The sequence below is a fragment of the Parus major genome, chromosome 3 (assembly GCF_001522545.3).
Source record: "Parus major isolate Abel chromosome 3, Parus_major1.1, whole genome shotgun sequence".
NCBI lineage: Eukaryota > Metazoa > Chordata > Aves > Passeriformes > Paridae > Parus > Parus major.
Window position 1 is genome coordinate 108,381,071 of NC_031770.1, and position 16,376 is coordinate 108,397,446.

Sequence of the window (16,376 nt, forward strand, 5' to 3'; positions counted from 1 at the left end):
GAGGGGGCTGAAAGTACCTTTGATAAGAACTCAAGATAGACAAAAAAAATTTGGTGTAAAAACTGGATGTTCTTCCTTTCTGCCAGACAGGAAGAGATGTTGCTTATTTGAAGGAAAAATATGAAGATAAAATTCAGTATTGAATTGTATAACTGAAGCTTGAAACATCATTAATTAACAATTAAATGACTTGAAAAAATATTATAGCTTTGGGGGCAAGTTTTCTCTTCTTCGGAGAAAAACCAGAAAAGTTTTTGTTTTATTTTTGTGGCATTGTGGATGCTTTTTCAGTACTTATACTTTTACTCACTCCACTGCCCCAAACATCATTTTCAGTATCTGGGAAAAATGATTCTTTTAGAGCTCACAGAGTGCTTCAGAGAACACGCCACTGCCTTACCAGGAAATCTTTACAGGTACCGACAACTTTCTGCATCAAAAGAAGGGCAAACTCAAGTTCAGTGTGTTTTTCAGGTCAGTGTAATGTGATTTTCACAGTCAAACCCGGGTCATTCAAATAGTAATAACATCATTGTCCTGGTCATGTTTCTACAGGAAGGAACTGGTAATTAAAAACCTTTGGGAAAATAATATTAAAGTTGGACAGCTAAAATACTTTGTTTTGTTTTAAATCGCAAGCAGGCTTTGTGACCACTGCATGCTCTGAGGAATTTCATTTTTGGCAGCAATGGAAACAAGGGGAATATAACACAGTTGAAAGCCTTAACTCAAAATTTGAAACCATATGTTCAATTTCATCCTTTATTACAGGTTTCTTGTGTTTCTTAGAATGTCTGTCAGGACAGGATTCAACTCAACCAAATTTAGCCACCTCAAATGGGGTGGCTTATTTAAGATGCCCCTCTGGGCTCTCTGTAATCCCAGAATGGTTTGGGTTGGATGAGACCATAAAGATCATCTTGTGTCACCCCCTACCATGGACAGGGACACCTTCCACTGTCCCAGGGTGCTCCAAGCCCTGTCCAACCTGGCCTTGGACACTTCCAGGGATCCAGGGGCAGCCACAGCTTTACTGGGAAACTGCTCCAGGGCCTTACCACTCTTACAGTCAATAATGACGATGACAACATCATCATCATCATCATCATCATTATTATTATTATTATTATTATTATTATTATTATTATTATTATTGTTATTGTTATTACTATTATTGCTATTATCGCTATTATCACTATTATTGCTATTATCGCTATTATTGCTATTATTAAATTTAATGTCAATAGGCAGTTCCAAATAACTCATCCAGAGAAGGTGCATATTTCTCCACCAAGAGTGTCTTTCACTTCAATGATCTTTTTCTATTGACTCCAGGGGAAGTCTGGATGACCAGTTTCAACCAGATCTGAAACTTCTAAATGGTTTTATTTAGCTGAAATACATTCTTTGGTAAAGTTGGGGCTATAAATCTATTTAAGTGCATGTGAAAGATTTTAATATATTCAGTTATGAGCCAATAAATGTTTGCTTCAAATGTTTGGGTTATAAAAACCATTTCAACATGTGTGACAGGAAAAATATTTTAATATATTCAGTTACAGGGAAAAATAAATTTGTATTACCATGTCAACTCTACACATTAAAATGGTCAGAAGTTAGTATGACAACAATGATGAGTGAAAAAAGGATCATAATTATGGTTCCTTATTTACCTCATGGTTTTTGTACCTGTTGTATTTATGCTGTCAGAGTTTTTCTAAATAACCATAATGGATAGAGATGGCCTAGATTTTCCCCTTCTGAATGAATACAGAGATTCTCTCCTGATGAGAATATGGAGTCTACAAACAAACAACCAAATAAACAATGTTTGCAATTCAGACTGAATAGAAAATGCAGCTCCACTTCCAGATAAACCCAAGTGAGCTGTGGGGACTTTTTTCCCCATGTCCCGATCTGGGTTCAACAAGCCCCCAGCACCAACCCTCATGAAATTTAATGAGGCCAAGTGCAAGATGCTGCACCTGGGTCAGGAAAATCCCTGGTATCAACCCAGAGAATAGATTGAGAGAAGCTGAGGAGGACTTGGGGGTGCTGGTCAATGAAAAGCTGGGCATGACTCGGCAATGGGTGGTCATTTCTTTCACTTGCAGCCCAAAAAGCCAATTGTGTCCTGGGCTGCATCAAAACCAGCCTGGGAAATGTATCAAGGGAGGTGATTCTCTCTCTGCTTTGCTTTTGTGTTATCTCACCTGGAATGCTGCATCCAGCTCTGGGAGCACCAACACAACAAAGACAGGGACATGTTGGAGCAGGTCCATAGGAGGGCACAAAGATGCTCCGAGGACCCCTCTACTCTGGAGCCAGGCTGGGGATGTTAACCTGGAGAAGAGAAGGCTCTGGAAGACCTTAGAGACCCTTCCAGGACCTAAAGGGGGCTTCCAAGAAAGCCAAAAGGGATTTTTTTTAACAAAGGTATGTAATGACAGGACGGGGGACAATGGCTTCAAGCTGACAATGTTTATATTTGGGTTAAATATGAGGAAGAAATTCTTCCCTGTGAGGGTGGTGAGGCCCTGGCACAGGTTGCCCAGCGAATCTGTGGCTGCCCCATCCCTGGAAGTGCCCAAGGCCAGGCTGGACAGGACTTGGAGCAGCCTGGGATAGTGGAAGGTTTCCCTGTCCATGGCAGGGGGTGGAACGAGATGAGCTTCAAGGTCGCATCCAACCCAAACCATTCTGTTCCCATGAATGTGTGACAGTGATTTAGAGGTTATAAATAAGAAAGCTTTTATTTGCATCCATGGTTCATTTCTGAAGCATTAAAACACAGAAAGATTTAATCCCTGGCCAAAAAGCAGTGACAGGAAGACTGTGGCAAGGCAAAGATCTGGACCCAGAATGCCCCAGGGCCCTCACCGCAAGACTTTTTTTTCTGAGAGTAGGTTCATCTTGTTTTTTCAGTGTAATTGAGTGCAGGAAGTATTCACAGTTGCTGTTGCTGTTTTTGAGCATGGTCTATAAGAGAATAATCTGAACCAGCCTCTTAGAAGCAAGACAATACTTTTCTGATGTGCAGCAGATGACATGAGCATCAGAGGAATTGATGTCATCCCTACCTGAGATGAAGAAGGCTGCAGTGACGCATTTCTGAGTCCCTTCCTTGTCTTTTTCACTGTAGAGTGGCCCTGGGAAGGCAAGCGGAGGGACAACTCAATATTAGCAAAATAAACCAAGTCCTGTGTAAATATGGGGGAAAGAGCTGGAAATTTCTCTGTGTGAATGCAGGGAATATCCACCAAATATTTAACTTACTCCCACTTTTGTTTCCTGTCAAGTATCAAGAGCAATGTGCAGAGGACCTGGCTTCAAGTCAATGAAACTTGTGGGATTAATTTTTTGCAAGTTTAATGATCTCTTATATCCTTGCAAAGGGCATTTCACACCACTGCAAAGGAGTGAAGTGCAAAGATGTAAAACCTAAAGCACTTTCCAAGGTGTGGAAAATGCTCTCTGAAAGCAACATGTTGCTGCAGCTCAGTTAACCTTGAAAACTCAAGCAATTAAAATGCTAGTGACTAAGAAATAATAATTTTGAGAAAGTAATTTTTCTTCTTTCCCTGACAGTCCTACTCTGTGCCGTATTTACAGCCATCTTGAGCTGGCAGTTTTGTAGAGGGGGAATTAAGCACTACTTGGCTTAAAGGGTCGAAAGACCTCAGAAAAATGCTCAGAAGGACAGAATAGCTGTGTTCATTCTCTCACTCATATGATTATAACCTGAAGGCTGGAAAAGAGACCTGAGCATGACTTGATGAAGAAAATGACAGAGGGTCTTGACATGAGGCTTTTGATGCTCTCCTTGCTGCTGGGAACCCTTAAACTCCAAGCAATGTCTTTCACTGGAAGTTAAAATCCAGGGAAGCTGCCTTAGCAGTGGGTTGCTGTGGTAGCTGTCAGTCAGGCAGATCTGCTCAATGCTGTCCTTAGCAGGGTCATTGTCAAAGAGCTGGTGATGCCACCACGGTTTATTGCAGAGCAGAAGCTTTGTCTTCCCCATTCTACCTAATAAGAGATTTGTTACCATCAAGCCTCTGTTGTGCCCTTGTTTCCCAATCTTTTTTCTTTCTCCATTAAACTTTGTGTTCCAGATTGAACAAGGAAACCTGGTCTTTTCCATCCAAGAGAAGTGTCTCCATGAATTTACTCTCTATATTTTTACAGGATTCAGTCTCAGCTATTTTTCTTTTCTCTAAATAATAATCCTGGCATTTTTGAATTCCCAGCATGGGTCTATTTAGAAATTAGTAAGAGTAATTCTAATATGAAAGAAAATTGGCCTTTTTAAGCTATTGTTGTGTCACAATGGTGCTGAGAGGCACAAGCCAACAACAGCACTGCATTGTTACCAGGCACTGGGCAGAAGTAGCTGGAGATCAGTCAGACCTTGGAAAATGCACAATTTCAGCTGTCAATCAGAGGCAGCAGGAGGAAGGAAGTGACTTGAGGAGTGTCTCACAGTAGACAGCAGCAGAGACAGGGCAGTGCCATCGAGTTCATCTGTAGTGCCATAGGACTGCACCCTTGGACCCTGCCCCGCTGTCCGTGTGGGATATACAGCCATGCCTGCTCTGGGATCACATCCCTGGGCTGCTCTGTTCCTGCCTGGGCTGAGAAACTGGAACAGGGGTGAGTGCACCCAAACTGCACACAAAAGTGTTCAGAGAGCCCATGGTGTCAACACAACTGGGTTACACCATTTGGATAAAGATTATCAGTATGTAATGAGCTCTGTTCCCAAAGGTTGTATAAATACTCTGACCTCTTGTTTTCCACTCTGGTAACCTTTTCTCTCGCTACCTTTAAATAAATGTGAAAACGTTCCCTCAAAACAAATCCCCTTCCCCTCTTCAGTGAAGCAAGGAACAGCAACACCAGCTGCAAGCAGTGAACTCTTTTGGAGGCCCTCTTTGGGAGGATTTCACTGTCCTCATGCCAGTGTCCGGGAGGGCCCTGCGGTGTTTGCCATCCCATATGACCCTGCATCCCAAATATGCCACCACAGCCTGTTCAGTCCTGTCACAGGTCTGCACATCCTAGTCCTGCTATTAAAGTTAAGGAACAAAGACAAGGACCAGTTTCACCTGTGCTGCTGGAGGGATGCTCCCTCTCAGCATGCAAAAAGGAGAGGATTGAATTTTGTCATTTGAAAGCGGAAAGGGTGAGTCCAAATCGACACAAGGTCAAATGAAAAGACAAAGGAGCAAACCTGGAACTAGTCCTGAAGCTGGGCAGACTCCTGCAGAGCTGGCCTTCCTGCTCCCAGTGCTGATGGAAGGATCTGGGCAGGTTTGGTCCCAACCCTACACACTGTCATCCCTTGTCTCCCAGTCCTATTTGCTGTTTTGCTGCTTCCAGAGCACTTCTGATTTTAGGATCACAGACAATCAAGTCCTTGTTGCCATCATGCTACAGTAACACAAAACTGGAGAGTCTTAAATGGTTTAATCTGTCAAACCTGGCTTTTTAGAGGGTAGAGTGGCTGGAATGTGTTGCTTCCCAGGTCACCTCTCTGTAGCCACACTCATGCTTGCCCAGAGATGTGCTCTAGAGCTGTGCAGAGGATGATGAGACAGAGTTGCTGCACAGCAATATTTCTGTGGTGCCTGAGTCCCAGGTGCTCCATTCTACAAATCGTGGGCTTTTTTCCCATTGTCTGAATGACACAAAGGAATTGTGAATAAATGGTGTGCAGGACCAAAATGCAAAGGAAAAGTCAGTGGAGCTTGCTACCAAAAGCAACATGCCAATAAGTGGTTGAAAAAAAAAACCTGTAAGAAAGTGTTCCTGTGTTCATTTGTGCAATATCCAGCATAACAGAGCATGGGTTTGTCTTTGAGCCCTTGAAAATGAGAGTTATTGCTGTTCATACCACTGTTAAACTGAGATCTGGGAACATGGTCACCATGTTAAATCTGAGCAGGTTTGCAATGTCAAATTCCACTGCATGGGCAATACATTTTATTCTTCTCTTTTCTTGACACAATAGTAGCTTTCATTTTACTTTAGCACCTATGCTGCAATTTTCTTTCCACTTTTAGTGTATTAAACTGTCTCCTCACACCCCTGAAACAGCTGTAGCATGTTTCATACTTGAATGTTGAATTAACCTTTTCATATCTCATTCCACTCTCTCCTTTCCACCTTCTGCTGTGTTCCTCCTTCATCTTGTTTTATCAAATTAGAGTCTTTCATTGCATATTACCTTTCATTGGGGAAAGAAAAAACATGTCCCTGAGAGGGCAGCCTATTGCCCAGTTGAGAAGAGCTGGTTTGTCATGTCAGAGACATCTTTACTCCATGTGTGACTTTCCTCACTGTGAGCCTGGTATTTTTTTCACCAGTGCAGCATGAATATCATGGTAACAACAAATAATGACTTTGTTTAATAAATGTGAGCTTCTGGCTTCAGTTCCACAACCTTTCCCCAGCTCAGTTGCTCTTCCCTGGACACACTCCAGACTCTCAATGTCTTTTTTTGTCCTGAGGGGCTCAGAACTTCACCCAGAATTTGAGGTGTGGCCTCAGCCATGCCCAGCACAGGGGATGGTCACTGCCCTGGCCCTGCAGTGGCTGGTACAGCCCAGGTGCCACTGGTCACCTTGGCCACCTGGGCACAGCTGGGCACAGCTGGCTCATGTTCAGCTGCTGTCACCAGCATCCCCAGGTCCTTTTCCAGTTTTCCAGCCACTCTTCCCCCAGTCTGCAGCACTGCAGGGGTTGTTGTGACCCAAGTTACTCTTGGGCTGGGTTAACTCACACACAAGTATTGTAGATTAAACTGGTTGTAGTGAAAGAGCAAAATGTATTGATCCAGCTGGATGCTTCAGTTCCTGACAAGGGAAGTTAGGGAGTTTAGTGTCTCCAGACTGAATTAAAACTTTGTAAATAACCCCTCAGGCAATAACATGCAAGTCAGTGCAGGAAGCCAGAAGAAAACAATTTAAAAATGACTATGCTTGAGGTTGCAAATACCAGCTTAAACAAGACTTAGTTGTTGAAAACATACAACTCCATGAAGAGACTCTGAGAATTCCACTTAAATGCTGGCTCTGGTTTTCATAAATAGAGGTGAAAGCTAGAGAAGCTCAGCTAGAGGTCTCAGCTCAAAGATGAACTTCCAAAAGTAAAACTGCAGAAATAAACAAATATTTAAAAGGATGGAAGTTGTAGTAATTCCTGGAGAATGTGATGAAGTTGTCTCCTCCAAGGAGTGTGGAAAAGGTGTTATTTCTTAATCAAAAAGGCTGAGGTGTGCATCATGACAGATGTGTTTTGCAGCAAGGAGAGGGCACTGAAAAGGGACTGTCCCCACAGACTCTCTGCACACACTCGACTCACTTGAGATCTCAGAGTCTTTGCAAAGAGAAGATCTGGACACAGCAGCCAGACAGAAACAGGAATAACAAAGTCATGTCCTTTTCTAAATTATGCATGATTGTTTTTGGTAGACATTTCTGATAAGGACCCTGATTCACAGCCCTCCCCACATATCAGGAAATATCAGTGATTTTGATATATGGTACCAAACACAACCCAGTATTCATGTCCACACAGCTCCAAACATTGAGACATTTTATCTCTCAAAATAAACCACTACATAGTGGCAAACTGGTAATTCAGAGAAATTCCCTTGTTCCTACAGATTCAGAATGTTCTTTATTTTTTCTCCCTGTGGAAAGTAAAAATGAAGTTGTAGGACATTCTCACTGGGTACATCAAAACTCATACCCTGTTTTATGCCAACAGTGGGAACTTGTTTTCTAGATATGCCCATATTTACATCAAATACATATAATAGTTTCATGGTGAGTTCATTTTTTTGCTTGAAGTTTTGTATAACCTTTCAGAAATGAGTAGGTATCAACTTCATCCTTCCGTCTGCCTCACTTCATGACTACTTTATTAAATTGAAAGTAAGTTTCACAAAGCAATTCTAAAATATGATTCCCCCAAATCTGGGTCTGTCAAGATGTATAAACTTGGGCTGTTGTGAACAGATCATACGGCTTGATCTGATGTGCAGGAAGACGGTGATGAGCACAACTTGCTATTGTTAAACAACACATGAATAATGCACTGGGTTTGGGATCCGTCAGCTCTTCTGCTTTTAATCATTCATTTTCTTTTCTTCCATTTCGTAACTGGACTGTTGATGTAATCCTACCCCATGTGAATGCTAAGTTGAGGGTTTCACAATAAATGAGATGCCATCTAAACCAGCATGAAAGAGCCACACAGTGTAATCTAAGGTACCCAAAAGAGCTGGCAAAGGACCGGGCTCCTGATGTAGCCAGTGGAGTCTCCAGTAATTAAATAATAATTACCAATTAAATTCTCAGCAAAATGTTTTAATCTTGTCCTCGGTCTCCTTGCTTGCCTGAAGAAAGGCAGTGTTTTATTTCAGTAGAGAGGGGATGGACCATGAAACAAGTGGGAAAGCAGGAGATCTGGGTGGGATCTGGGAAAGCTGGGACTGGGTGACATCAGGCTCCTTGAACTGAGCCCTCTGCCGTGGTTTGACCAGGAAAGGCCAAAAAGAAACATTAGGTGAGATGACTGCAGAGCACAGGCCAGGAATTTGATCAAGGAAGGGTTTTGTCAGAATTAAAAACTCTATTTGAGAACTTTAAAGCAGTCAATCCTCATCCAGTGGCTGCACCTTGAGGATCTAAATGTTTGCACTCAGGATAAGAGCAAAAGCTTTGGGCAACATCTGTACCAGGGAACAAAACACTTTGTTTTCAAAGCTGATGATGTTACTTCTTGCTGGGAACAGTCCTGGGCTCGTTTTAGCCAACCTGTGCCTGGACAGTGCCAGCTGGCCCAGCCCAAGCCAGTGCCAGGAGCTGTTCTGTGAATTTAGCAAGGTGAGCAGTCAGATTCCAGTTTCTTTGTGGTGATCTGGCACTGTTTGATTGTAAACCAATACAATGGGTTTGTGTACGGGATTGTCATATTGTCAGTTTTACAGATTGTCATACTGTCAGAATGTGGCCATTTTCTACTTTCTGCCACAGGATTTGTGTCGGTGGCTACTCTAGAAGACATTTCTCCCTGTCCTTGTTCTGCCCAGGTGCCATAGAATCCCCTCCAGGTCCTGGCCATGCCCCTCCTGGATACTGAAAAATTAACCCTGTCCTGGCCAGGACCAGGACACTCCCCCAAAATGCTATCAAACAGTAACCTCTCTTTCCCACACAGGCTACACTGAACTGACCAAGCTGTTTGAAACTCAGCAGTGGGCATGTTTTTGAGACGTCACCTCTTCCCTGTTTTATTCCATCCTGGTAAAAGAACTTCCTAACACTATATATATACTACCTTCCTATGCTGAGTCTTGCCTATGCACCCCTGGCTGGAGAGCATCTCAACAAGCACCCACATTCATTCAGCTGAATCTCCTCTGCTGAGGAAGGTTCAGTGAAGGACACCTGCACTGAGCAGCTCATGAGCAGCTGCTGAATGTCAGGAGTTGGGTGGTGTCTTTATTTCAGAACTGTGTGAGACTTTGAACAAAAAGGAACAACTATTATGGAATCTCCATGCTTGGAGATATACAAAACCCTCCTGAAACTAAAGGCTTTTAAAGTCTCCCAGAATTCTAAATTTAGGCTGTTACTGCTATGCTTGAGCACTTAAATTCCACCTAAATCACACCTGAGATGCCTCCATGCTCTTGTGAATTTTAGAATTCCTTATCACAGAATCACAGAACAGTTTGGGCTGGAAGGGACCTTAAAGACCATCTAGTTCCAGCCCCCTGCCATGGGCAGTGTTGCCACCCACTAAACTAGGTTGCTCATTATGGTGATTTTAGTCTCATATATTTTAAGGAGAAGGAAAACACAGAGGCAAGGTGCTCCTGTGGCTGCTTGCCACGTCAGAACCCTGGAGAGTCACAGAGTCACCTCGGGGGTTGATTCTCTCACTACACTGGACTGGAGCATCCTCTAGCTCTGCACTGGAGCAGCTCAGACTGTCCTGTCTTCAGTGGTGTGACTTTGACCCTGCTGAGCCCCTGCAGCAGACACCTTTCCTCTAACACTTCAACTCAGAGAGCCCTGCCCCAACCTCATGGCTCCAAAGCTGGAAAACAGAGCTCCCAAACTTCCTTCCCTTGCCTGCCCCCTCAGCCTGGCTTTATTTCCCAGGGCTGCTGATGTTTGAAGAACAATTGTTTTTGCTCATCTGAGGGGATTTGTGTTGTGAATCTTCCTGACAAGCCAAGGAGCAGAAGGGTGGGAGAGGAGGGGTGGGAGGAGAGATGCTCTGCCAGCCAGGCAGGCGGGATCGCTCTGGCAGCAGCTCTGCCTGGCTTTCACTCTGCCTCCCAGGGGGAAAGCCTTCCTCTCACTCCAGGCTTCTCCCCTGCCACACCAGAGGCAGGACAAGGAGGCAGCAGAAGTGTCCCTGCACTGCCAGCACCCAACACCAGCTCTCACCTGCAGCAGGCAAACCATGAGGACGAGCTCCTTGCTCCTGCAGCATCTTCACCTTTGATTGGAAACCTTCACCCACCTCCACAAGGCACCATGGAGGAGCAGTACATTTCCAAACTCCACCCAGTAGTGGATTATGGAGCTGGGGTCTTTCTTCTAATCATAGGTGAGTTCACAGCTTGCTTGTTTGCTTGGAGCCAGGGAACAGGGTACAGGGATTCCCTGTTTGTGCTGTGGTCAGGCAGAAGAACCTGGAGGGAAATGTCAGCAAGTGTTTCCCCACAGGTTCCTCTGCTTGGTGCCTTGGAGTTGGCAGCCAGGATTAATCTCCGTGCTTGGATTTGAAATCTTGTTTTGATGCTGATGAATGGCCAGCACAAAATTACCTCTGTGGCATCACAAGTATTCAAAATAAATTGTCTGTCACTTTCCATGGCATCTCAGCCCTGAGAACTGAACCAGGGCAGCTCAATCCATGGGATTGGTCAGGAAAAGCAGCTGTGGGCTGACCCTTGGTGGGAGAAGTGTCACTCTGCTGTGTTTTGGTAGGATGAACTGCTACAGAACATCAGAGTGTTTCCAAATAGCAGTTCTGGGTTTTGCAGCAGCCTGTTTGCCCTGCTGCAGGCAGATTGAAAATTGAATACAAGTGGGGATGGCTACCAGCCCATGGCTTCAGTTAGGTGTTTTATTTCTTGTCTGCTTCTTGGATTTGTTTTTGTGGATTTGGAGAGGAGTGTAACTTGTTTAGGCATGCTTTCCACCTGATTTTTTCCTAAGATTCCTTCCTTCAGCTCCCTTGAAAATTCTGGTTTACATAAGAAAGTCAAGCCTATATTTTCCTGTGCTTTAATACTGAGGCTCTGGGTAGAAGTGCTGGACTTTAGAACTTCTTATTTCCTCTTGTTCTGCACAGCAGAGCACAACTCAGGGTGAGAAAATCCCCATTTAGAAAACAATGAAGGGCTTTTTCCAGTCAGGATGCTGGTTCCCTTCTCTCAGAAATGTAAATACATAGATGCAGTTAAAGCAATGGGAAGGGACAGCAAAAAAGGTCTGGAAGCTGGAGCTCCTCCTGTGTTTGTTCCACCATGCTGCAGTCTCACATCTCTCCTAAAGGACTTTGAGGCACTCAAAACTTCCAGCACCGGATCCAGAGCCCTGTGTGGCAGCCAGGTTCACTGCATCCTGTGGGGACTCAGAGATAAAGCAGTGAGCTGAACTGGAAACAGGTGGTGTATTTATCCATAGCTTTGCCACCTCACTGGGGCTGCACGTTTGTGCCCTGAAATGATGTTTTTATTTAGGAACAAGGCCAGGGCATGGGCAGCAGCAGTCACCACCAGCTGTTTGTTACAATCCCACAGTTGCAGTTCTGTCCTGTGCCAGCCAGCAGCCCACAGGCTGTGGGATGGAGGGGAAGAGCTTCTGCCAAGGTAAAAGAGAGGCTGGGTCCGGATCTCGCCTCTGATGAGGTCTGAGCTGCTTCCTGCATCTTGTGTAAGGGTTGGGCTTTTACAGAAGAAAGTGAATTGGGCTCATTTTCCCTCCTGAAGCCTGAGGATGTTCCATTTTGGGACTGTCACTGCGAGAAACAGAATGAGGGGCTGGAGTGACTCCAGAGAGGGGAATGGAGCTGGGGAAGGGGCTGGAGCACCAGGAACAGCTGAGGGAGCTGGGAAAGCTCAGCCTGGAGAAAAGGAGGCTCAGGGGGGACCTTCTGGCTCTGCACAACTCCCTGACAGGAGGGGACAGCCAGGGGGTTCAGGCTCTGCTCCCAGATAACAAATAATAGGATTAGAAGAAATGGCCTCAAGTTGCACCATTCTCAGGAATTGTGAATCTGCAGGATTCTGTGTCCCTGTGGAGAGTGCTCTGCCCACTGAGCTGCAGCTTGCTCTGTCAGCAAGTGGCCAAGCCCCCGTGGGCATCATCCCGTGTGTGCAGCCACAGAGATCCTGAGAGCCCAGGGAACCCTTCAAGGGCAGCCAGAGGTGAACATCTGTGGTCAGGAAGTGAATGAAGAGGGGACATGGGGTCCCAGATTTGTGTCCCCATTCCAGTTAAGCCTTCCTCTTGACACCTCTGAGGTTTTTTGTACCAACACCAATACATTTATTCCATTTTATTGCATGTGCCTCTATTAAGTCCTGTGTGGGCACTTTAAGTGGCACCTGTGAGCAAACACAGCCTTTCCTGCATTCACAGCCACAAGGGAACATGACAGAATCTTTTTCTGTCTACCTCTTTCACATCTGACTTTAGAGGACACCTTTTCAGGAAAACCTTTCATCAAGATGTTGCTACAGCACCATGTTCACTTGAAAGAAGAGAGAAAATGAGTTGTTTGGTGCATGTAGTTCTGACACTGCTGTCACCAGTGCTTTGAAGCCTGTGGCACACCTGAATAATGTATGTCTGACAGCTCCTTTTGCAAAGCAAGCTCTGGGTGTGTTGCATACCCCTGGCTAAACAACTCCACTCCTCTCAGAGACCACCAGAACAGTCATGGTAATTCTCAGGGATCAGCAAGGACTCTGAGCTGCCCAGCCAGCACATGCCCACCACCCAGGCAGCTCACAGCCCAGTGCTGGGGCTCCAGCTGATGATAAGGGAAGTCAGGGGGAAGGCTTTGGGCAGTGCTGGGGACAGGTGGGCAGAATGGCTGGAGTACTTCAGCAGGAAGGAGAAATTAGGATATTCTTTCTCAGTGCAAGAAATACGTGGACCTGCTAGAGTGGGTTCAGAGGAGGCCACAAAGATGCTCTGAGGGCTGGAGTGTCTTCACTCTGGAGACAGGCTGGGAGAGCTGGGGGGTTCTCTCTGAAAAAGCTACAGGGACACCTCATTGTGGCCTTACAGCACTTAAAGAGGCCTTATAAAAAAGACAGAAAGTGACTTTTCACACTGGCAGACAGTGACAGTATATTCCAAACCCTGCCATGGGCAGGGACATCTTCCATTCTCCCAGGTTGCTCCAAGCCCCATCCAACCTGGCCTTGGACACTTCCAGGGATGGGACAGCCACAGCTTCTCTGGGCAACCTGTGCCAGGGCCCCACCACCCTCACAGGGAAGAACACCTAATATCAAATCTAATTCTCTCTTTCAGTTTAAAGCCATTCCCCTTTATCACTACATAATCTTGTAAGAAGTCCCTCCTCAGCTCTATTGTAGCCCCTCTCAGGCACTTCACACACTCCCAGTGGATTTCACAGCTGTGTTAACTGTGTGATATTCTTGTCTGTGCTGATCCTTCCCCTTCAGCCATCCTGACAATCCTTGGGAATTCAGCCGTCCTTGCCACGGCTGTGAAACGCTTCTCCCTGCTGAAGTCTCCAGAGCTGCTGACAGTGAACCTGGCAGTGGCAGACATTGGGATGGCCCTCAGCATGTACCCACTGGCCATTGCATCTGCCTGGAACCACGCCTGGCTGGGGGGAGATGCCTCCTGTGTTTACTATGCCCTGATGGGTTTCCTGTTTGGGGTCTGCAGCATGATGACCCTGTGTGCCATGGCCGTGATTCGATTCCTCGTCACCAACTCATCCAAATCCAACAGTGAGTAAATGGCCTGTCTGGTCACCTGGTGGTGCTGTGTTTGGGCTGGGCTGCTCTGGGAGGTGCTTTGTGGAATGTGGAGTGGAATATCAGGTCAGTAACAGTAGAATAAGCCTCAACTTTTAGTGCAATATCAAATCATGGTGTTCCCAGAAGGATCTGATTAATTTCTGTATGAAACAGTGGGGTTTTCACTTCTCAGTTTTACCAAGTCAAACTACCTGAGAATGGAGAGCACAAATGTTTTCCCAGACCAGACTGTCTTCCTTTCCTATTTGTATCCAGGCTGATAACACTGGAATTTAAAAGAAAGGAATATTCTGGCATTCCTGGGCTGGGACCACAGCACATTCAAGGTGAAATTGATCTTGCAATCCTCCCTGCTTAACTAAGCTCTAGATGAGCACTGGGGGTTGTGTTCAGGTCTCATCCAGTCCTCTGACACTCTGTTTCTCTAGAAGCCCAAAGGTTAGGGACCTGCAGCAGCAGCCCAGGTGAATCTGTAGCCACCATCCTTCTGTCTAAGGAGAAGTTATGGCAAACCCCATGTGGCTGGGATGGGATCCATACACTCTTCCTCTTTCTTGCAGGTAACAAAATCACCAGGAACACTGTCTGCATCCTGATTGCTTTTATCTGGCTCTACTCCTTGCTCTGGGCCATCCTGCCCTTGGTGGGCTGGGGCTACTACGGCCCTGAGCCCTTTGGCATCTCTTGTACAATAGCCTGGAGCAAGTTCCACAACTCCTCCAATGGTTTCTCCTTCATCCTGAGCATGTTCCTCCTGTGCACCGTCCTGCCTGCGCTGACCATTGTGGCTTGTTACTTGGGGATTGCCTGGAAGGTTCATAAAGCATACCAAGAGATCCAGAATATTGACAGGATCCCTAATGCAGCCAAACTGGAGAAGAAGCTGACCCTGGTGAGTTATCCCTGTGATGGGAAGAGTGTGCAGTAATCAGGAGCTGGCAGAAAGCTGGCTCTGCTCATGCACAGCTCACAGAATCATGGAATTACAGAAACCTACACAGAAATTCTGTATGGAAACAGGATTTTAATATTTTAAGTATTAATATATTTTTTTCCCAAATTTGCACTTTAGTTGTGCATTTCTTGTGGAAAAGCAGAATTGATCCAAGCTTTCTAGAGGCAAATCATAGAATCACTGAATCATTAAGGTTGGAAAAGGTCTCCAAGATCATCAGGTCCAATCATTAATTCAGCACTGACCAGTCCACCACTTAACCATGCCCCTAAGCAGCACAACAACACAGTGACTCCATCACTGCCCTGGGCAGTCTGTCCCAATGACTGACAGCCCCACCTGTGAAGGAGGGGTAATATCCAATCTAAATCCCCCTGAGGGCATTTCCTCTTGTCCTTTAATTTTTTACCTGAGAGCAGAGCTCCCTCTACCCTCCAGGGAGTTGTAGAGAATGATAAGGTCCTCCTTTTCTCCAGGCTGAGACCCCCAGCTCCCTCAGCTGCTCCTCATCAGAGCTGTGCTCCAGACCCTTTCCCAGCTCAGTTCCCTTCTCTGGACAGGCTCCAGCCCCTCAGTGTCTCTCTTGTCATGAGGGCCCAGCAAGCACAGCTTTGGGTTCAGGTGTGGTCCCCCACACACCCCTCATGTGCCAGGCTGTCCAGCCGTGTCTGTGCCGCTGCAGGCAGCTCTGTTCCCTTGCAGATGGCCGTGCTCATCTCAGTGGCGTTCCTGAGCTCCTGGACTCCCTATGCAGCCGCCAGCTTCTGGTCCATCTTCAACTCCAGCGACTCCCTGCAGCCCGTGGTGACGCTGCTGCCCTGCCTGTTTGCCAAGTCCTCCACGGCCTACAACCCTTTCATTTACTACGTCTTCAGCAAGACTTTCCGCTGCGAGGTTAAGAAGCTGCAGTGCTGCTGTGGCTGGAGGGTTCACTACTTCAGCTCCGACAACTCCGCGGAGAACCCCGTGTCCACCGTGTGGAGCGGGAGGGACAACGTCCATCTGTCTGCGGCGGCCAAGGTGGAGAACCCGGGAGCTTCAGCTCCCTGAAATGCAGCCATGGAGCTCAAACCCGGCCTCACTGCCAGCTCCAAAGGAGCGGGGATGCAGCAAGTGAGGCTGTCACTGCCTATCCTATGTCAATACAGAGGTTTAAGTATATATTTTTAAGCAACTCTCAAATATTGTCTTTAAGCCTCACAGGAATAATAAAAAAACAACTATTTTTTTTCCCAAGGAATTCCAGTTTAGGGGAAATAGATTTATGTATGAAACATAGAATCATGTAAATTAAACTTATTTTCAGGTAAACAGAGATTTATTATTTTTGTTGATTTTTTTCCTATAATTTTGATTTTTTAATGCCAT

The 16,376-nt window shown here is 45.7% G+C and overlaps 1 protein-coding gene across 1 annotated transcript; it reads left to right on the plus strand.

Moving 5' to 3' along the window:
* The first annotated feature begins 10,489 nt into the window (after positions 1 to 10,489).
* Positions 10,490 to 16,067, plus strand: LOC107201757 (opsin-5-like). Its single transcript, XM_015621514.3, has 4 exons — positions 10,490 to 10,629; positions 13,730 to 14,023; positions 14,614 to 14,945; positions 15,711 to 16,067. The coding sequence occupies exons 1-4, from the start codon at positions 10,557 to 10,559 to the stop codon at positions 16,056 to 16,058; spliced, it is 1,047 nt and encodes a 348-aa protein (XP_015477000.1). The 5' UTR covers positions 10,490 to 10,556; the 3' UTR covers positions 16,059 to 16,067.
* The last annotated feature ends 309 nt before the right edge of the window (positions 16,068 to 16,376 follow it).